The 23,671-nt window shown below is 38.9% G+C and overlaps 1 protein-coding gene across 8 annotated transcripts in view; it reads right to left on the minus strand.

Annotated features, from left to right (window-relative positions):
* Positions 1-3,600: 3,600 nt before the first annotated feature.
* dgki (diacylglycerol kinase, iota) overlaps positions 3,601-23,671 on the minus strand; it is a 74,393-nt gene continuing 54,322 nt past the window's right edge. For 5 of the 8 annotated variants that reach the window (XM_028570632.1, XM_028570631.1, XM_028570633.1 and 2 more), the window contains 19 exons: positions 23,597-23,652; positions 23,165-23,227; positions 21,149-21,222; positions 19,965-20,076; positions 19,724-19,810; positions 18,622-18,734; positions 16,066-16,128; positions 14,160-14,260; positions 13,714-13,793; positions 13,372-13,416; positions 12,716-12,785; positions 11,132-11,172; positions 10,864-10,988; positions 9,909-9,934; positions 8,411-8,448; positions 7,534-7,654; positions 7,219-7,255; positions 6,345-6,444; positions 3,601-4,534 (listed from right to left, as the gene is read on the minus strand). In XM_028570632.1, coding sequence (XP_028426433.1) covers positions 4,421-4,534; positions 6,345-6,444; positions 7,219-7,255; positions 7,534-7,654; positions 8,411-8,448; positions 9,909-9,934; positions 10,864-10,988; positions 11,132-11,172; positions 12,716-12,785; positions 13,372-13,416; positions 13,714-13,793; positions 14,160-14,260; positions 16,066-16,128; positions 18,622-18,734; positions 19,724-19,810; positions 19,965-20,076; positions 21,149-21,222; positions 23,165-23,227; positions 23,597-23,652 — 1,466 coding nt within the window. In that variant the 3' untranslated portion in view covers positions 3,601-4,420. The remainder of the gene's footprint in view (positions 4,535-6,344; positions 6,445-7,218; positions 7,256-7,533; positions 7,655-8,410; positions 8,449-9,908; positions 9,935-10,863; positions 10,989-11,131; positions 11,173-12,715; positions 12,786-13,371; positions 13,417-13,713; positions 13,794-14,159; positions 14,261-16,065; positions 16,129-18,621; positions 18,735-19,723; positions 19,811-19,964; positions 20,077-21,148; positions 21,223-23,164; positions 23,228-23,596; positions 23,653-23,671) is intronic. The other 3 variants (XM_028570637.1, XM_028570636.1, XM_028570634.1) reach the window with 2 other exon arrangements.

Below are 23,671 nucleotides of genomic sequence, written 5' to 3' on the forward strand. Positions count from 1 at the left end.
TCCAGATAAATGTTTTTGTCTTAAGAAAGAGGAAACACACAGTTTAGCAACTGTCCAGCAGTGTATGTCCACACAAATCATTCAAACAGAAAATAATGTCAGAGGCAAAACTACAGCATCACATCTTCTTTTAACAAATGAATCAAATAAAACAACAAACTTCAAGTAATCCCATCATCATCATCATCATCGGCAGCAGAAAAATATGAAATACAAAAGCAAAAGAGAAACACATGTCTAACCTAAGAGGAAACTCTGGTAGAAATAATTTAAAACTATAATAAATTGAATAGTTTAAACAACAATAATGCTATCTTTTATGCCATTACCAGAACATAATCCCAAGGAAGGAGGTAAGAAAATGCCATGCATAAACCAACGCTGATGTGAGACACAATTTAATACAAAGTTTCTACTCAATAGAAAGTGATAAGAAGCGTGTGTGCGCATGTCATTCAGAGCGGGCCGAGCGTCAATATTCACAGATTCAGATTCAGTTCAGATCTCATTCACACACTTTGTCTCCAGACACTCAGAGGAAGGTCTCAGCGTCTCAGTGTGGGACGTAGACAAAGGTAGTCATTGTAGAAGTCCTGCATCATGAACATTTTAGGAGACAAAAACATACTTTGACAAGAAAATCTAATCAGAGAGGCTTGAAATGTGGATTTAGTCGAGGAATTACTTAGAAGTGCAGCAGAACATCTCACATATCGTTAAAGAAAAAGCCGTAAGCAAAGATTGTCGTGTGAGTTTGGATTAAAATGGGAAAAGAAGTTTAGATATTCATCGCAAAGCCAAAAAAAACATTTATCTTAATTTATACCACAGCCATGGGGGAAAAAAACTGGCTTCTGATTGGCTGAAAAGTATCTATTAAAAATTTATTTTTGATCTGAAAGAAATGTGTTGGGTTAGGGTTAGATTTTTATTTTAGAGCGTATGACTGCGAATAAGCAAGAGAAGCGAATTGATTACAAGAAAAATTAGTAAATTAAATATCGAGAAAAAATTTACGTTTATTTATGATTACTAACTTTTTCAAAAAAGTTTGATAAGGATAAGTACCTCATACAACCCCATTTCAAAAAATGGGAACAATCCCGTACTTTTGCTGCGTTCCAGACACAATTTTTAGCCCGTAAGTTGCGACTTCAAGTCACAACTCACGACTTGGTAGTGTTCCAGGCAAAGTAACGACAAAGTTAGCGGCTACCTAACGTTGACGTTAAGCTAGCGCTAGCTGATACTAGCGATTTCTAGTCTGCAACATATTTTTGGCTTCATTTAATAAACATAACCTGTAGCAGTACACAATCGTATGTGTATTGTTTGGATTACAATGTGCGGAATTACTTTACATTGTCTATTTATTTCTATTTCTCACCGTTAATCACCGGCGTCTGTACAGCATCAACAGGGGTCGCCATTATTGTTTATGTGTGTGTGACGTCAAAAACTGTAACTGGGAGTACAACCATCTGGTACCAGTTCACAAGTAGTAATGGTGCGTTCTTTTTGTCTTGTAATCGCGACTAGTAGCTCGAGTGTGACGTCACTTCAGTGTCGAAAAATGAGAAATGAACTCGGGGTCCTCTGATTTCAGACGACTTGATGAGTCGTATATACGACCTTGGGGGCGTTCTTTTTGCAACTTCTGGTTCGTAACTCCGAAAAACAACTCGTAGATCGACTTCGGTGGACAAAAAAAACGCACCATAAGTTACGGGTTTGACTGCCGTATTGCAGCATTTTATTAGATATCTTCTAAAGCTTACAGCCACAAATTGTCGCTGGAAGCTTTGGAAGAAATCTAGTAAGTGGACCTTAAACTTATACTGCAAAAGATGCTGCCTCCTTGTTTAACACCTCTATTTTCAAATAAAACTTTTACCGGTCAGGTTTTAATTTGAGAGAAAAAGACAAAAAGAAAAATGACAAAAGCCCTATGAAATGTAAGAAATGACTCGTAAAAAAAGGCTGAGTAATACTGAGTATTAGTAGCTAAAAACAGGATTTCCAACCAAATTCCCTGCATGTTGTTCATAAAGTTAGTATTCACTGCAGTTTAAAAGGCTTCAGACTTCTACAATGGCTACAATGGAGTCTTTCAAATGCTTCGGTGTCCCCAGAAATACTTTGGGGCGAGCAGTTCCTATTTTACATGTCAATTTAGTTTACAACAGGTTATATCAAAAGAGACCTCACAGGGTTGTTTTAAAAGTTCAATCCATTGACATACATGCACACAAAATAAAAAAATAAAATAACAAGACAATCATATACCCAACCAGCACTGAAGTAAAACTGCACATTCAATACTCCTCGGTGCTAAATGGTCGACGATGTTAAAAACATTAATGTAATGTAAACGATTAATATAGAAATGCAAAGAGACGTTATCTATTCATATTGCATTGCATATGGCTCAGATTTTTCTTTTCTTGGATAAATGCTGCAAACACACACACACACACACGAGATACGCGTGAAAAGACTCACACACACACTATTATAACACACATTCTGTAGTTATGTACATGCTGCACAGAGAGCAGAGTGAAGACTGTTTCTGTTGCAGCTGTATGGACTTTTTTTTTTTCAAGGTTGATATGAAATGAGGAATATTTTCACACACACATACAGTACACACACACAGTACACACACACACACACACACACACACACACACACACACACACACACACACACACACACACACACACACACACACACACACACACACACACACACACGCGTACATGCTGCACAGAGAGCAGTGAAGACTGTTTCTGTTGCAGCTGTACCAACTTATTTTAATGGAATGAGGAATATTATCACACACACATATAGTATGTACACACACACACACACAGAAGCTGCATGTGAAAAGCCTTGTCAGGTCAGGAGTACCAGATACACACTGTGAAAAGTTAAAATATTTGTTTGCGTGACGGCAGCTGGAAAGTCAGACACTTGAACATCCACAGGTTTGTGATTATGCTCTAAAACGCCCTTTTAAAAAACAAAAACAAAAAAGCAAACAGAATCTGGTCCGTCCTTCATAATCAACTGGCTGCATTGTAGTTACAGATGAACAAATGCGTCGTTTCTTTCTCTCTATGCTGGTCCGATACTGGCTTAGTTGTACATTTCAGATTTTTTTCTTAAACCATATCTAGCAAGACGTTCTGTGATTAAAGTTGAAGGCAAATGGGGGAAATTGTTGTTTTAGCTCCAACACTTTGGAATGAACCAGTGATTGCCAACCTTCTTTCAGCTTCTGGCACCTTAAAACATATCAATATAAACTGGGAACAGTCGGAGCAAAGAGTTCTTTTTTTCCTTCTGAGCTTGTTTAGTTAGAAGTCTTTAGAGGCCTGAAAAAGTGAAAGTATCAAGTATTTTAGAAGGAAAAAAAAACATTTAAAAAATAAAATAATCATTGTGTGACAGAAATATATATTTTCTTTCTTATACTCGTCATCATTTTGTGACCCTTAAAATGTATTGTTTGGACCCCTCAGGTTGGGAATCAGTGGAGTAACAGCCTCAAAGGCTGCAGCCTGGACTCTTTAGAATTCCTTACATATTCATATTTTTGTTTTAACATCTAAAAACCTTTGACCACTTTCCACTTTGCAGCTCTGGTTTTAGAAGGTGCTATAAAAATACATTCCTTTTTTCCTTTCTTCCATAGTAATGTGAGACAGTTGAAATACGATTTTTTTTGTTATTTTATAATGTTATCAAAGCCCTCCGTGGCCCCAGTAATGGACGCTGACTGAAACTGCAGGATGGAAACATCAACGTTACATCATTTGGTATGAAAGCAGAGATGCGTGTGAAAACATACCACTGTGATAGATTGTGGGAACATTACTGAAACAGATACGACACTACGTCCGTGTAATGTCTTTGGCACACAGGTTTCCCGGGGTAAACATATACAAAACCAAAGTTATTTTGATTATTTTCAACAGAAATCTTTTTTTTGTTAACTGCTTTTAAATGTTTGAACAACACATTTTTTCCCCCCCAGTCTTACTGAGTGAACCCATTCCTAAAATACGAATTTTGACCAAAATAAACAGCTGCTCAAGTGCACTTGCATCCTGAACCGTAAATAGTCCTACGATCGGCCAGTCACTCAGTCAACCAATCAATCAGCACATCCAATAAATAGAATATGAATAAATAAATACAAATAAATAGTTGACCAATAAAATCTCCACTGCGGTGCTGCTGTGAGCGGAAGCAGTTCACTCCTCTGGTTGGTCTCATGGATCTCTCCGTCTGCAGAGACCTGCCGGACTCCACACTTTTCTCTCCCAGATTCGTCTCCACTACCGAGTGTGTGCACAGTCCAGAGAGACCGAGTGAGTGTGTGTGAGAGTGTGTGTGTGTGTGCGTGCGCGCCTCAGACAGCCGTCTCCAAGTCTTCGTGGGCGGCAGGAGAAGATGTGTGTTGTTTGGCGTTCAGGAAGGTGGCGAGCTCCGAGTCTCCCTCCGCCTGGTCCGCTGGCGTCTTCCCCTGGTGGACACACACACACACACACACACACACACACACACACACACACACACACACACACACACACACACACACACACACACACACACACACACTTACTAAAATCAAAAACTAGTGTAGTGCTGGAACTAACAATTATTTTACAAATGAATCAATTTTTTTTAATAACACAATTTCCAAAATATCAAGCTGACATATTTAAATTGCTTGTTTTGTTTAAACAACAGTCCAAAATGGTGGTAAATCTGCACTTTTTTGAAGCTGAATCTGTGATTTTTTTTGACTCAACAATCAATTGATTATCTGAAATACATATATACATATATATTTATATACAGTATATATATATATATATATACATACATACATACATACATACATACATACATACATACATATATATATATATATATATATATATATTTTTTTTTTTTTTTTTTTTTGTTGTTGTTGTTGGGCATTTTAGGCCTTTAATTCCACAGGACAGATGAAGACATGAAAGTGGATAGAGAGAGGGGGAATGACATGCAGCAAAGGGCCGCAGGTTCGACTCCGACCTGCCGCTGCATCGAGGAGTAAACCTCTATATATATATATATGTGTGCCTGCTCTACAAACTGAGCTAACCTGGCCACGATTATCATCATTTTTGCTAATTATTTTCCTGCCCATCAAGTGATCAATTAATTGAGCTGTAAATATTATGTAACACATTTCAATCTAATGCAGTCCACTACATAACCAACTAAACTACATCGTAAAAAATGACCAGAGTTGGGTCAGATCCTGATTATTATTACGAACCTCCCAAATACAGGGACACTTGTTGTTGTTGTTGTTGTTGTTGCATTAGATTTTACAGTCAGTGTATAAGATAGTCAAGACATTTATATGGCCCTTTTGGTCTCCAGCAACATTTGTGGTATCAAAAAGGATTTATTGTGAGACTTTTGGCCTTCATCAGAGTCATCATCTATGAAGCCGGAACAAATAAAGTTGTTCTTTCTACAACACACATTTCGACATTTTTCTTCTCCATTCACCTTAAAGTCGGGGAAGTTGTGCCATAAAAGCTCTACTCTACTCGCTAAAGCTGCACAGCACACAGTACTACTGAATAACAATAGAAAAGTGTGTTGACTAAAATACAATAACGATCCATCTATGAACTGATTGTTCTGTTATTGGAAGCAGAAACCATTATCTCCAAGGACCGAGCTTGTGTGCCCAATGTATCGTATGAAAGGCAGCAGCTAACAGCTAACAGGTGGTGTGACTTGGAAACAATGAAGGTACAGTCTCCAGTTCAGGAAGGCGTTTTGATAGACTGAATATAAACTGCCTGTATGACAAAGTTCTTGGTCAAAGGTTGACTTTTTGCAAGCGTGACAATAAAACAAAAAAAAAAGAGAACAGAAATTCCCACCACAAAAAGCAATTCACAGTATATTGTATATAATATGTGTCGAGAGAGGACATTGGTGTGGATATATGTTCTTCCTGTGCTGTTTTGACTCTATGTACAAACTCCAAGAATATGCTTTTTCTTTGAGTTTATTATTTTAATTTTTTTTGTGAGCCACTTTGCCCAATGATAACACGTATTTCTGTTGTGGCAGGAAGGTTTCGATTTGTAAAGCACCCTTCATCTGCAGCATGCAGTAAACATATTTCTCTGTGGATCATGTACAAGTCATGCTCGTCCTCTTGATATGACTCAGCTTGATTTACGGGAAATGTGTGTCAGTCTACAGTGTGAGTTCCTACAGTGTGTCTATGGTTGTAGTGTAATGTGTGAGTGTGTATTTACCTGGAAGTTGGTCTTTTCGAGTGACGCCCCAGCCTCCACCAGCAATCGACACACAGCATGCTGCTTCTCTGAGGCTGCTTTGTGCAAGGCAGTTTCCCCTCTAGACACACACACACACACACACACACACACACACACACACACACACACACACACACACACACACACACACACACACACACACACACACACACACACACACACAATCAGATAAGCTGAGAGAAGGTCACAGAAAATGTCACAACATTCATTTGCCTTGAAAAGTGTGGTTGCAATCTACAGGTAAAGATTACTGGCACACTGATCACACTGACGTAAAACAAGCAAATTGGATTAAAAAAAATAACACACAGCAGATAAAAAATATATATACCTACACAGAGAATCATTTAGTAAAGTCTCACATTGCCAGACTTTCTTCCACAGCGCTGCGGAGGAAGGTCTGGCTAGTCCACACAGCATTCCGGGATGGGAGAAAAACGTGCTCTGGTTTATCGGCATTTCTTTAAACCAATCACAATCGTCTCGCTCCGGACAGAGCCATTGTGCCTCTGCAAAATAGTCTCGGGAAGGAACTTGTTTTGGTGGAACATGTGTATGTTCAAAAGTTGTTTTAGTCGTGCAACAGAAAACTCAGATTGGACAGAGAGCTAGCTGTCTGGATTTACCCTGCAGAGATCTGAGGAGCAGTTAACCATAGTTCTCACAAATCCACCGGAATTTAAAATGCCAACACAAAGAAAGCGGAAGGTGACGGACATCCGGACGAAAAGAGGGACATCCGGCGGAATTTCCGGCGGCACCGGAGCAATCCCAGAACTGGACTCTCACGGACTACATTTAGTAAAAACTGAATTAAAAGAAGTCAACATACTTCTCTCTGTCGGTCAAATCCAGAAGCACCTTCGAGCCTGAAGAGGCGGAAACAAGAGAAACATGAGCAGCTTGGAAGAAGACACAATGAATTATTTTAGAAAATACACATTTACTCATTTCAAAGGAGTACTCCACCAATTTAGGATGCACTCCTATAATAATGTTAAACTTAAAACAACTTAAAAGGGGCACTGTGGCCCAGGAGGTAGATCATAGATCGTCTACCAATGGGAAGGAAAATGCTACGTACAGCACCTTTAAGATCATTTCACACACACATTTACCCATATGCACACATCATGCACAGTCTCACCCTGTTGCAGTATGAAGCTGACCAGGTCTGTGTGTCCATCCTGGGCAGCTATATGTAACGCTGAACAACCCGCAGAGTCTCTAACCAACAAGCTGACGCCTCGACGCATGCACTCCGACAGCTGGAGACATTGACACAAACCGAAAAAAAGATGCAAATTAGGGTTTTTAAAAAGTACTCTATGAAATGCTGAGTCCTCATTTGTAGCTTTGGGGTGTGTTAATGGAAACATGTTATAAAACATTTCTTTGTGTTGTTTACAACACTTTGTGATTTATGTGTTCTTTTTTATTATTATATATAGCATGATTTACAGACATTTAATACACCATGTAACTTTACAGTATATTCAGCTTTCTCTTCAGCACTACAGAACGCTCTGGCTCTTAAGAGTTGCTTTGGAAAACGCTTGTAATCATTTAAGTGCGTTTGTAGAAAACACTTAACTTGTAAGACTGATCGGTAACACTTTACTTGAAGGTATCTACATAAGAGTGACATGAACACATGACACTGTCATGACACAGTCATGACACATGAACCCTAACTTGTCATGACAAAAACCAAATGACACTTACTAAAAGAATGTCATATGTCATAAACGTTTATGACTTGTTTATAATGTTTATGACACGTTCATGACAGTGTCATGTCACTCTTATGTAGATACCTTCAAGTAACGTGTAATTGATTGATCTATATCAACCCTCAAATGTAAAAACCTTTATGGAGATTTAATGAAGTGTTTTTATGCTGAATCACTAATTGATTAAACTACCCAGGTCTGTGTAAATCCCGGAGGGTGCAGCAGATACAAACCGCTAAAACTGGTTTGAATAGCACATTCCCCGACAGTCTGTGTGTGATTGCACTTTACCATAGAAAGATCTCCTGTACTGGCGGCTTTCAGCAGGGCTGTAAACACACAAAGAAATCATCCCGTGAGATCGACACTGCAGAACAGAAAGTCTATGGTTGACTGATTACTGCGAACTTTCTAAGTTTCCATGGATACACCTGTTTGCTTGTAAAGACCTTCCTCATTTTCTAAATTTCTCTGCCTTCGTGTTGAAACAATGATGACTAACTATGAATAAAGTTCAGGGATTTTTTCTTACTCAACCAAATTGTTGCCTCGGATGTTAACTGTGTTTGTGTGTGTGCCAATAATACACATATTCAAAGTGAAGCATTGTTTAAGAAGAAGGAAGAGATGTTAATCACAACAACAACAAAACGAAAAAGGGACTCTTTGAACTTTCAGTTTCACTTTCCTACATATCCACTGTCAGGGGAAGGTCAAACTAATTTCCTTGTAGCAGAATATTTTCATGGTCTGGAGTCATCAAATGCCTCAATAGTACAGCTAAAAATACTTAATGTCAAACACGACCTCAAAGTAACTCAAATACCTGCCTCGGCTTTGCCTTAAGTGTACCTGTAGTGTATGTGTGTTAGAAACATTTACAGACAAAGATTATATTAGCTAGAGTTAGGAAGTTAGAGGAACAAAATAAACTAAATGTTTGATAGTGTAATCATGTGCAAAGCCATAATGACTGTGTGGTTTCCAAAGTTTCCAAAACTGAGTCACTTTTGTATTTTTATGCGATATTTCTGTATCTGTAACTTTTTTTTTACTGCTTTCTTGGAACTGAACTGTAGACAAATTGAACCAAAAAAAAAAAAAAAAAGAATGAAACAAACATGACAAAGCCATTTTTCTGACTGAATATGAAATGTGGGAAATATTTATACATAAGCCGAACAAGAAAATACAAAAGGATATTGTCAAGAGTCATCAGATCAATTTGTGAGTGTGGACTGAGCTGTATATTCTCAGTGTGGCGGTTTAAAGTGGAGCCAAACCTAAAAGTGGACAAACATAAACATGTTTGGTCATGTGAGGATGAGGAACAGCAGGTTTGTCGTATGTATAACTGTGGAGATTCCCAGGAATTACGATGACTTATTACTGACACGAGACCAGACAACCAGGCCACAGTAAATATCCTCCAACTTTCCCAGAACAGGTCTTGAGAAGCCTGAACAGTGTGATTAAATAGATCTGCAAAGCCCTCAAGGGATGTTAAGATTTGATTTATCTAGGGGAGTAACACACTTCTTCAAGCTGAAACAGTTGCCTTTGACAGATATCCTTTGACGTGCACATTTCTTATAGACAAACATACACAGAAATGGTTGATATGAAGCTTAAAAATAAAGCAATCCAGCATCTTTTGGTCTAAAAGTGCAACTTATTAACAGGGAAACAGTGAAATATCATCATTCCAAAAGAGCTTTTACACTCTAAACCACAGATACAAAAGGGATGTGTGTGTGTGTGTGTGTGTGTTTGTGAGTGTGTGTCCTACCTTGTTCCTCAGATGTCAAGGAAACACTGAAAATAGAAAGAAACAGAAGAAATTAAAATGTGATTGGCGCATGTAGCAAACTTCTTTTCGGTGCAGGAAGTAGTGATTATTTTTCTCTCTATATAAAATATGGATAATTTTAGTCATTTTATACCCAAAAATGAAGAACATTTGCTGGTTCCAGTTTCTCAAATGTGAGGATTTGAGTGTTTGCTTTGTCATATGTAATAGTAAACTAACTCATTTTGCCTTTTGGGCTGTTGGTCAAACAAAACGAGACGTTCAAAGACTTTCAGGATGTGGGGAATTATAACAGGCCCTTTACGCTATTTTCTGACATTTTATAGGCCAAACGATTAATTGAGACCTCAAATATTCTTTTTTATGTCTGTATTTACATGTTGCATTTCCTTAAAGACTATATCTGCCATAGCGTATATTTTATGTATTTATAATCTACTAGTTGTTATGTTTATAAAACGCCCGGATATGTCAATCACAACTTTCCAGAATCTAAAACAATAACTTCAAATGTCTTGTCTTCAAAAGATAGAAAATTTACAATTATATAAAAACTGAGAAAAGCTGCAAATCTTTACATCTGAGAAGCTGAAACCAGAAAATAAATGATAGATTGATTATCAAAACGGTTATCAAAAATTAATTTTCTCTTGGTTGACTCGTTGATCATTTTAGTATTATCCCAAGGTGTAAAAAAACAAAATGCATGTCGTAAATACAGATTATTTAGTAAAAATGTATGCGACAGCACATGTGTATCACTTGATTTACATAATCATAAATAACTGCACATGTGTAGTGAGTACAAGTATCCATACATATTTAATCTTCATGCTGCCATGCTGGTCAGGTCTCCCCTAAATGGGACTAACCACGTTAAATAAAGTAAAACATAAAAGTGTGTGTTCTATATCACTGCATCATGCTCACGTACCCAGCCGTAGGCTCCACCACCAGATCAGGCATCCCCGTGGACGATCCCTGGCTCCCCACCGGTCCCTCGTGATCCAAGATAAACACCTCGTCCTGACAGATCTCGGTCACAAAGTGAAGGTGCTCCTACAGACACACATGCATACAGAACAGAGGCATGTGATTCTATACGAGCCGGTAAAGCCAGTAAACATTTGGCAAAATCAAACAGAATCCACCAATTCATTGATTTTTGAACTGTTGACCAAAACAAATGAGCTAGTGTTTACCTGAGCCTTGTCGATGCGATAGAAGCGGTCAGCTGATGTGGCTGCAGAGCAGAGACATACAGTACATGTCATTGGGAAACACTTGGAAAATATGCTACGCAATGTATTTCACATCACTTTTACTGTTGCTTGTAGGGGAGTCACGATTCTCCAAATCCACGATTCAATTTGACTTTTGATTTTAAGGTCACGATTCGATTCAATTTAAAAAAAAAAAATTTCCCAGCAGTGACGGCAATGCCACAATGAAAGCCACTGGATGGCAGATGGGTACTTTACATAATCACTTTGAGTTTCTCAGAGTTTATGAGGTGCAATTGAATGCACCATGAGTTTAACAAGGGGCGCCCGATGCACCATGAAGTCCTGTCGATGCCCACACGTTTATCGTTTGTTGTTTGTTTCCATAAGTCACAGGGAAAGAAAAATGTTGCCACACGGTGACTTCAGGGAAGTGGGAGGATCTTCCAGTTCTTTTGTTTCTCCGTGTCTTTAGCTGCATGCTACCAGCTGGTAAGCTAACGTTATGCTGTGTCTTTACGGACGTACGCAAGTAGGCTGGGGTGAAGAGAGAAGAAAATACTGTGGGAATCGGCAATCCTGCTTTTGATTTCGATAATCAAAATTAATGAAACTACCAGAATGTCACAATCATAATAATAACTTTATTTGTAAAGCTCTTTTCTTAATATAGTAACAAAAGAATAATACAAAAAATACAGCAAAGTAGAAAGTTAATTTGTAGGAATTGAAAGCTGAAAGAAAATGAATGTGTTCACTGCACGAGAACTTCACTTGGTCCTCTTTGATTCATGGTTTTGATCATGAGTCATCAGTGACAGCAACATTAAAAATGACTGTCTTTTTAGAAGGAACACGCCGACTTATTGGGAATTTAGCTTATTTACCGTAACCTCCAGAGTTAGACAAATCATACCCTTCTCATCTCTGTGCGTGCTGTAAGGCTGTCTGACGGCTCCAGCAGCATCAGGCCAGCACAGAACATCAGGTGAATGGTTCCAGTAATCCTACTGCTCTGAATAAGTGACAAAATAACACCAACATGTTCCTATTTATATGTTGTGATTTATAGAGTCACAGCATGTACAAAAAACAACGTAACATGAGACACAGCCGTCTTCTAACTGTAAACAAACCGGGAACTATATTCTCAGGCGGAAGAATATAGTACTTGGGCAGACAGCAAGCCTGTCTGAGAATATAGTTCCCGGTTTGTTTACTGTTAGAAGATGGCTGTGTCTCATGTTACGTTGTTTTTTGTACACGCTGTGACTCTACAAATCACAACATGTAAATAGGAACATGTTGGCGTTATTTTGTCAGTTTTGTCACAATTGGGAGCAGTAGGCTAGTTGGAACCATTCACCTCCAGGATCTGTGCTGGGCTAAGCTAATGCTGGAACCGTCAGGCAGCGTTACAGCACGCACGGAGATGAGAAGGGTATGTATCGACTTGTCTTACTCTGGGGGTTACGGTGAATAAGCTAAATTCCCAATAAGTCGGTGTGTTTCTTTAAGGTTTTTAAGGTTTAAGGTCAAAATGTCAGTGTCTTATTTACTTACAATCCAAGAAGCTCCAGTTAGGAGAGAGTCTACTGGTTGAACTGGTCCGGGGGACGCCTCTGCTCTCATCCTGAGGACAGACATCAGACACTTATGATCTTCATCATCACTTTTATGAACAATAAACTCAGTGGAGAAGCGTTTACATGGGAAAAGAGAGCAATCCAGAGAGAGAAAAGAATTGTGCTTATTAAGTGCTTATTATTGAGCAGTTGAACAATCAATAACACAACAGAGACAATTGGGACAATGAGGCAGAGTATAGTGTAGTTTTAGTTTAGAAAATTATTATAATATTACTGTTATATGTCCAGAAATGTTTTTTTTTCTTCCAGTGTGGTAGAAGAGGACTCAACACGGGTGTCAGTCTGTAAACCTACATTTCATTTATTGTATTTAGCTTAATTTTGTAGGTTAATTCCTGATTTAAAAAAAGCGTGTAGTGTCCCCCAGAGAAGAATTTTCATTCTTTATGGAACACCGCTAAAAATCTAACTACCATATAATTGTCCAAAATCCTTGAAACTCATGACACAGATTTTAGGTATTCTAAAAATGTGTGGGATTTTAAATATGTAGCAAAAACCTTATAAAGCCGTCAAAAAACGGATAATAACCCAGCTTTCCCTGCAGAAAGACACCCAAAAGTGATATACCTGATAGTGCACTCTGTGGCCAGTGGATGGCGCCTGGTGTAAGTCCTAGCAAGCACAGCAGACAGGTTTCAAGGTTAACAAACAGCCAAAGCAATTACATCCAAAACTTCCACAGATGTTAGCTCGGTTAGTTTCCCACGAGAGACACACAGCTAAAGAGCAGCCCTGCATTCCCAGTGGTGTTGGTTTGCTTAACCATCTATAAATAACGCTGCAAGCGTCATGAAATAATGATGGCGAGGAAGAAACAGCAGAGTGGAGAGAGAGAGAGAGAGAGAGAAAAAAAGAAGAAAACAAAAGCGATGATGAGCATTAATGATGAAGACAAAGGGGAGAACTTGCCTCTTGTAATCTGTCAATGTAGAGTCTGCATGTCTCCAGGTCACAGTCCCCCCTCACCACCACAATGCCTACTGGGATGGCTGCAAAGCACAAACACACACTTTAGAACATAATGCACTGAAAAAGTAGGTTAAACTGCATTTTTTTGGGCTGCATTCATTGACATTTTATCATCTTGTAAGGTTGATATGGCAACAGTTTCTTCTTATTTACACGTCCTGCAGTTACAGAGCAGACGTACGATTCATTTGGAGTCGTGTTTGTGTCCACCTGATGAATGTAAGTCTAAAATTAAATCAATAGAATCATGTTAATAATTGATTATAGCCACATAAAAGCTTTTTTTTTTTTCAGAGAGAACACACACACACACACATGCATGACTGCACGCATGCACGCACGCGCGCGCGCACACACACACACACACACACACACACACTCCTTACAGATGTCTCGTAGTCGTTCTTTGTCGTACTGCAGCCTGTCGTACTCCTGGAGGCTGATCCGATTCACTCGAAGACGCAAACGATCTGGAACTGCGTGAGGACTAGAAAAAACACACAACACAAACACACACGCACAATTCAGACATGTCCAAACATACAATAATAAGGATACGCACATATGCATACGTATACGCACAGACACACACAGACACACGCATAACAAACCAAATGTTGCAGCTTTTGCAACATAATATTTAATTCCTCATCTGTCGTGTTTTGATGAAAGTTTTCTAACTAACACATTTCTAAGTCAATGTTTGCCTTCAGCGAGGATGGAGGTTGAATACTGACGTCAGAAACATGGTGGGTGATAAACAAAACTACAATGAGAAAACACTGTTGGTCACACAGCAGCTGTTGGCAAAATGACCCATCTACCCAGCCTCATAAAGCTCAAAATCTTACCTGCAAAGGAACCAAAAAGGGTGTCAAATTAAAGTACATTAACACCACTTTTGTCTTCTCTGTCACAAGAATATGAAAACAGCTTTTCTAGGGGAGAGCGTGGACATCAAGTGAGAGCCAAGGAGTGGTGCAGGTGTAATAAGCTCAGGGTGAGGTTAAAGGTAAAGGGACTACAGTGGGACAAACATCAAGAGGCACAAGCACATTCAGAGGAGAAGCTTCAGTATGTTGCCATACACTCTCATTCTCCCTCTCTCTCTCTCTCTCTCTCTCTCGCTCTTCTCTCCCCACATGTAACAAAAACTCACATTCAACACAATACGACTCAACAAGGGGGTTCGACCAATACAATTTTTTTTAAAGCCAACACTGACACAAGTTTGTCGAGATTGATATTTGATTTTGATGCTGCACGTAGTATTTACTGTGAGTCAGTATTTATCACCTTTGAAGTTAGTTAGGAGTGTTTATGTAATTGCAAAATGTACAGAATACAGATGTTAGTTTGGGCATTTTTTATGTTCTACATTCGACTAAAGGTTTGCATAAAAGGGGGAAATGAGAAATGACGAAAAAGAAAAGTTGTGAAATATAAAATATGTTCTCAGTTGTGAGGATTTGCTGCTTTTCTCTGTTTTATATCGTTGTTAATTAAATATCTTTTGGGTTTTGGACTGTTGGTGATGTGATGGGTAATCTTTAATTGATTAATTAAATAATTACTGCATCCCTCAAATATAAGGATTCAAGTAATTCATGCAGTTAAGGTTTTCCTAAAAGAAGGAAAAAAGAAAACAAAAAGGAAATGTAAATGATAGACAGTCGAAGATTATTTTTTTGTCGAAGATTATTTTTTTGTCGAAGATTATTTTTTTGGGGCATTTATTTGTATAGGACAGCTGAAGACATGAAAGGAGAGAGAGGGGGGGAATGACACGCAGCGAAGGGCCGCAGGTTGGAGTTGAACCCGCGGGCCGCTTCGTCGAGGAGTAAACCTCTACATACGTGCGCCTGCTCTACCAACTGAGCTAACCCGGCCACAATGATAGACAGTCAAGATAAAAAAAAAATTATATATGTGTATAAATATGTGTAAAATGGCCAAGGATAAACAAATGTCACAGCAGATACAGTCAATAAAATGATGCTAAATGTGAGTTCTCTCTTGAAAAACAATGTGAGTACAAAATAAGAAATTCAATAACTGTAAAAGACGGTTTAAAGTGTTCATGTAATCAACCAACCTGCATCGTATCAGTGGTTGAAAAAAAGGCTTTCAGTATCATTAATGAAGTACTGGTTGAGCCCAAACAGACAAATGATGACAACAACAACAACAACAGCAGCAGCAGCAGCAGCGACTCATTCATTCATTAATTCACTCACTCACAGATTCACAAATACACAGTTACACACAGTGACAAAGGGCTCAGGTACTTACACAGAGAAGGAGTCGGGGGGAGCAGAGAGGCGGCGCAGATCAGCTGCACACACCTTCTGAATACTATGGCCGCACACACACAGAAGAGAGGAGGAACGTATGGCAGAGAGGAGAGGAAGAAAGAAGGAGAGGAAGTGAGGAGAAGAAATGAGAGAGAGGAGAGAAAGAGGAGAAGCAAAGGAAAAGGAGGGGAAAGGATAATGGAAGAGATGAGAAGGAGGAGGGGAAGTTAGAGGAGGAGACAAAGGAAAGAGTGAAAAGGTAACAAGGAGAGAAAGAAATGAGAAGTGAAAGGGGGGAAAGGAAAAAAGGGAGGAGAGAGACAAGGAAACGAAAGGAGAAGATAGGAGAGGAGAGAAAATAAAAACGAGGAGGAGACAGGGCAGGAGAAGCAGACACAAGGAAAGAAGGGAATGAGGAGATAAGAGAGAAGTAGAGGAGAAAAAAATTAAATAAACAAGGGGAGAGAAGAGGAAGGAAACAAAGGGAGGAGAGAAGATAAACAAATGGAAATAATAAATAATCAAAAATTTCAGACGTGTGTTGGCAAAAAGAAGAGAAGGGACCGGAAGAGGGACAGACGGAGAAAAGCCCAGAGGTAAGTAGACAAACACTGATAGCACAGAGTACAGTAGCATAGCAGTACATCAAGCAAAGACACTAGTTACTGCAGCTACAGCTAGTTATTCATATTTACTGTGTACTGTCTTTCTCTCACATGCACACATTTACTGTAGCTGCTCGACTTTTACAAGAAAATAGACCCACAGATATAAACAAAGAGATATACAGTACATAGAGAAGTATTAGTGCTACAGGGAATGGAGTGTTAGTAGCCAGATATAAGCAATGGGCCTCATTCACCAAACGTTCTTAAAAGAACAAATTGGTTCTTAAACCCCACTTAACGCAGTTTTCACGAAGATTCTGGCATTCACTGATGTTTTCTCATTTGGGATTTGTTCTTAGGTAAGAACAGAATCTACGCGTACTCAAGAGCACTCTTACGCACAACTGAGAGCTGACATGTTTGAGCAAAACAAGTAGTCGTACCGTTTTCGTCCGTTCTAATTTAAGATTTCATATTTCTCTCCATTATCATTTTGTAACTAATTATTTTCATTATTATTATTATTTTAAGATTATTTTTTGGTCTTTTCTGCCTTTCATTTTTGACAGGACAGCTAGGTGACAAAGAGGAGAAAGACATGCAGGAAACCACTGAGCCAACCCGGCCACATTATTTTCCTTATTTTACACATCCTTTTGGAGTCGAGGCCGCCGATGTCTTTACCACGTCTTTTCGACATTTCTCTAAGTGTGCACACACTCATGCCCTTTTATGGGAATTAACGAGGTGTTTACCTACGCTAAATAGGACCAACGAGCACGAGCTTTCAATTTACAAAGACACTGGGATTCATCATTCAAAGAACACACCTGCAAACAATTCTGCTTTAAGAACAAATTTAAGAAAAAACGTAGGAAGATATTGGTGAATGAGGCCCATTGTTTTTATATAGCAAGCTACCAGCGGTGGAAAGTACATTTACTCAAGTACAATTCTGACATACTTTTTCTTGTACATACTTGTACTTGACATACTTTGTACTGTTTTCATGTTATGCTACTTTATACTTTGAGTCCACTATATCTCAGAGGGAAATACTGTACTTTTTACTGCACTACATTTATTTGAGAGGGCAAATTAGTAGTAGTACTGCATTATTCATATGTCTTTTTATATAAAAAGTAACCCTAAATATTATTCTATAATAATATAACACTTATAAACAAGCATAATGAATACTTTTGATACTTTAAGTTTTTAAAGTTTTTGTTTTGATTAAATTCAACATACATATCCCTCCTCTGATTGTGGTTTGGCGAGCTGAAAGGAGAGGAGTGAATGTCAGCTCCCACTAAACAAATTGTATGACTCACTGCGTGCAACTAGGGCTTTTACAACGCTGCATGACTTGCATGCACCTTTGATTCTAGCACGGAGGAAGTTTTTTGACCAAGGTCATTAAAAACCAACCGCTCCTAAATACCATCTCAGAGCTAGGCTAGAGGTGACGACTATTTGTTTGCATATTTGGCAGCTTAGGACACACACACACACACACACACACACACACACACACACACACACACACACACACACACACACACACACACACACACACACACACACACACACACACACACACACACACACACACACACACACACACACACAGGTCGTAAAAGGTCTTGGGATACTTGGGATGCCCAAAAGAAGGGCTAAACAGCAAAGTACTGTTACTTATGCTCAGGGATATGCCTAATATTATGAAGACCAGATGTATGCCAATGGCCCATGATTTTGTATATGTATTTAACTGCATCTATAATATGTATGTCCCTGTAAATTATTTCCTTTGAGTGGACTTAAATAAATTATTAAAATGTGTGATTGTCACACTTGTCTTCATCCACTGATTGTAAATAGATGACATCACCATGTATGTGTGTGTGTCTGTGTGTGTGTGTGTATGTGTGAGAGAGACTCACTCGTTCAGCAAGGGCACAGAGGTGCGTCTCTTGCTCTTCTGGACCATGTTGGCCTGATTTCGAAGGGAGATTCGGAGAGTGGAGGGAGCCAGTCGACACGGCTCACCGTCCACCTACATGCACACACAAAGACACACAAAATTCAACATTTGGTTAATTTCAGTATCAGTGATAATACAATACTTATATGATACAATACAGTATGTTCTCTGCACCTTAGTTTGGGGGTAATAAAACATGTTTTTCCAGAGAAGGAAAAAAGAGAGTAAAAACATGATCAGGAAATCCTTTTACTTCAGTGTGAAGCAGAATTTAACCAAAAGTCAAAGATCTTTGTGCACACAGTTAGTTACATTACAACTAGCTACAGTATACGGTAAAAAGGGAGGTTTAAGGGTCTCCCTAAAGAGAAATGTTTTTGTTATGTGATTTGGATCGAAGACAAAGTCCATTTTATGTTTTATTGATTGATTATATGATAATATCCCGGGAGAGTTTAGAGCGCTATACGGCTGTTTATCTGAGTGGATCCCTGTTTTGTTTATCTTGTGCAGGCCTGTGTACTTTCCATTTTTATTTCCCTGTCATGTGTTGTGTGAAATGTGATTTTGGAAGCAGTCAAAAGCCTCTAAATCAGGACTGCAGTGAAAATAAGTCCCAGGTTTTGCTCATGTTGTTGTATAACAATAATAATGTTATTAGTAGTAGTAGTTTTGTGAGGTTAACAGATAATTAATTCTGTATGCCCCAACATACATGATGAACACTTTTTAAAATCGTACTTTTAACCTTGTATGCCTGTATTCATCCGATTCTCCACTGGGCGCGTCTGTGCTACGTTCCGTTTTGGTTCCGTGGATACTCTCACGGTTTCATTTCCTGCCCGGCTGCCCGAACGGAAAATGCAAAATTACGAATCCCACTATGGCCACGCAAAGACCAACACAGCGCAGGCGCACCCGGTGGAAAAAAGAGGTTATTCTTCTGCTGCAAAAAAGTAGTTCCATCTCATCTTGTTTTACTCTCCATTGCTGTAATTTGTATATAACAACACAGTAAATTCAGTCACTCAACAGTCTAATCATTTGGCAAGTGTACTCACCTGAACAGGTACAGTCTTGAAGGTAGTAAGGACGACTTCTCTGCACTGGTGCAATCTCTCTCCATGACCGCCGACCTGTAGCGCCGCCTGGTGGACAAGATGGAGACTTACGCCAAAGTGTTACAATAACAGGATGGCCGACGTTTACGTACATAAAAACATACCACGCCGTCTCTTTTTCTACGTCACCTCTGCTTTATTCAGTATTTATTTTTCTTGTCTAAGCCCCTGTTTCTCTCACCAATGAGGCCATGGTGAAGCCAATAACCTCGATGCAGCCGTCGTCATGGCGCTGCGGTTCAAAGTCCCGGTGGTCGCCTGTGTTTCCCCACGGCATGGTGCCAGCACAGTACCTACACACACACACACACACACACACAAAAATGCAACCTCTTATTTCATTAAAACAACTTAAATGTCCTGGGACCTCAGGTGTCACCACCCCACGATGTGCTGCTACTGATCGACACTTTTAACTTTTAACTTAATTTTGCTGTACAAAAAAAGAAATAATTGCGATTAACAATATAATTGTCTCTTTCAGTTAAATTTAAAACTATGTATTCATGTATTACTTTTTCAAACAAATAAAGTCTTGAATGAATGCCAGGATAGGCTACTTCTTTTGGTTCTATCAGTGTCATGTGACCCAGTTAATATGATAACACAAGTACACACCTATGAAGTAAATCACGTCTCTTTATTATCATAAAACATTGTATATTTTTCTTAAATAAACTTGACAAGCCCATCAACAGACATACCCCTTATCTAATGTTAGCAATTAATTGCGGTTTAACAAAGAAACGGTGATTATTTAAAAAATATTGCTATTAGACAATTATGTGATAATTGTCACAGGCCTATTTTCATTACTTTGATGTTTAAATTGAGAAATATTCAAACTCCAGGGTGGTTTGGGTGGCTTTAACTCAGTGGTGTCAGAAGAGAACAGACCCTGATAGAGACCTCCTGCTCCTGCATTAAGGAGCTACTAACCCACAAGGTTAACAAATTATAATTAGGTTGAATATTTGGGCATGAAATGACCCCAATGAATTATGTTAGAAAGTTAGATGGCGCTGACAGTCTGATGTTCAGTTTAGCAGCCAGGATACTGTACGGTATATCAGTCCAACCCTAATGGAAATAAAGAAGTATGGAGGACACAATGTCACATTGTTATTTTGTATATCTAGTAAAATAAATCATTTTCCAAGCTGTGTGACGCTTGATGTATGAAATTGATTTTTGTCCTGTATGACTGTCCTTTTACCGATTATGATTATCAGATTATTTCTTAAGTTTCTTTTTTTTTTACTTCTGTAGAACTCTTTAGTAATAAAAAAAAAAAACCCACTTCAAGTAAAAGAGGCAACAGTGCAACCAAACTCTACACAGTATCATGGACTCTGTTTGACCTACCTGGGAATGTTTAGAAACACAATGCACTGAAATTTCAGCTCCTGGATCTTGGCAGTTAGATCGGTACCATCACACTGAGAAAGACAGAGACAGAAATTTAGACACAAAGACAAAGAAAGTGAATATTATAAGTTGTGGCTTTGACCAGTGATTGTTAAAATGGGGTACATGCACTCGTGTATTAAGTTCTTTTGACTGTACAAAACAACAGATTTTCACTCTCAGATCCTTCATTTGGTTGTTTTTTTTTTTACACGGGGCATCAACCTTCACTCTTAGTTCTCAGTTTTCCTTCTCAGTTTGAATGCTCTCGCTCTCGGTCTTAAACTTGTTGTGATGTGAAGGAGAAGAAAGTGATAGATGCAGGTCAAAGGTGGCGCGTCAGACCTGCCTACTCAAGGACGCCCTCGAGGAGCTGTTGCAGCAACAAGGAATGTGGAGAATTCTAGAAGGTTTTCAGCAAGGATGCCAGCAAAGCATATTATTTTATGTTTAGTGAAATAAAATCTTTGCTGAAATGATTTTCTGATGAATTTCTGATGATATTCTAGATTTTTCTTATTGTCAACAAACCCAATGAAGATAGATAGATAGATACTTTATTTATCCCGAGGGAAATTTTAGGCATCCAGTAGCTTAGACAACCATAACAAAACAAAACACACATACACATATATATCTCACATACATAAAAATCACTCACAGAAATTTAAAGAGTTAACAATTTGTGAAGTGATTACAAAGGTCTGGTATGGACTGACGCAATGTGATGCAATGACCATGATACGGTGCTATGGTAGAGTGTGTGCAATGGTGGCAGTGCAAAAGTGAACAGTGCAGGGATTGAACAGTGCAAAAGACTAAAACCAACAATGAACTGATTCTTCTATTGTGTGTGTGTGTGTGTGTGTGTGTGTGTGTGTGTGTGTGTGTCCAAAGCCTGATTTATCTTCTTCCTGTGTGCCACAGAGCTCCATTGTTACCCATAAACTATTAAAAACACATCAATGAGCCACACTGTTGCACTGGTTAACGTTACCATTGAATTACCATGAACACACACACACACACACACACACACACACACACACACACACACACACACACACACACACACACACACACACACACACACACACACACACACACACACACACACACACACACACACACACACACAGTAGTTTATTCTGACTCAATCCCACAGACACCGTCCTTCTGCCAAAAATACTCACTAGAGCACCAAATGTGGATTAGTCCGCCGCTGAAAATAGTCCAACAAATCCACAATTTCCTCCTGTTTGTTTGATTAAACTACAGTGACCAGGTGCTTTAGGAAAATACTGAGTATTAAAAAAAATAAAAGTATACAACAAACATATCTGTAGATAATTCTGGTGAATTATTATGTTTGCTTTCTGTATGGACGCTACGAGACACCGTACTTTAGGAAGTGCACATGTGCAATGGGATTATAGCTCTGTGTGTGCACGGCTCCCCGCTAGGTGATGCATGAATGCAAGATGACGCCTGTTACTTGACTGAATAAGTTCTACATGGTTTCTGGAAGTTTATAAATAAACTCAACCACTTGGATTCATAAATGAAAGACTCCTCGTATATTTCAACAATATCCTTCAACATTATGGTAAACTAAACATCTTTGGGTTTTGGACTATTAATTGAACAAAACAAAAACAAAAAAAATCAAAACAAGTATGTTAAACTTGGATTTGGGAATTTGTTGTTTGGGCATTTTTCACTATTTTCTGACATTTTGTAGACGATTAATCAAGAAAACAGTCAATAATGAAAATGATTGTAAGCTGCTGCTCTAATCCTAGTACAGAGGTCAGTGGCCCTGGTAAGGATTCAATGTCTTGCTGAAGGGCACTTTAGCACGGCGGATGTTAAAAGAGGAGCTGGGCGGCTTTTTTAATCACCCGGCCGACCTGCTGCCCAGACATGTCGACATGGAAAACGACACAGACCGAGAGCGAGCGTGTCAACACTCACCACCACTCTGACGTGCTTGGACAAATCCCTCGAGCTTCTCTGGAGGAAATCGGAGAATGCAGCCTGCAAACACACACACACACAGACACACACACAGACACACACAGACAGACACACAGACACACAGACACAAACACACACAGAAACACAGAAAAGGGCCCAATCAAACAGAATTACATTTCCCTCATTAAAAAGAGATAACTCCCCTGCATGCTTCCTCTCCAACTCCCACCCATCATTTCTTCTTCACATCTCTCATCCTATACAGAATATCTGCCGGTTTCAAATAGTTAAAATTAAGATTATCTGTTCAAAGCTTTAGATTAGAATCAGAAGAAGCCGGACAAATAATTAATTTCTTAATGAACATTGCTAATCAAAAAGTTTCTGAGTGTGAATGTGTATGTGCAATAAGGCAAGTGGGACACTCACTCCTGCATAGAACATCTTGTTGCGGAAGCGACTGTTGAACTTTTCAGGGTTGGCCTCTGGAAAGACACAATCAGA

This window comes from Perca flavescens, chromosome 23 (genome assembly GCF_004354835.1).
Source record: "Perca flavescens isolate YP-PL-M2 chromosome 23, PFLA_1.0, whole genome shotgun sequence".
In the NCBI taxonomy this organism is placed as follows: Eukaryota; Metazoa; Chordata; class Actinopteri; order Perciformes; family Percidae; genus Perca; species Perca flavescens.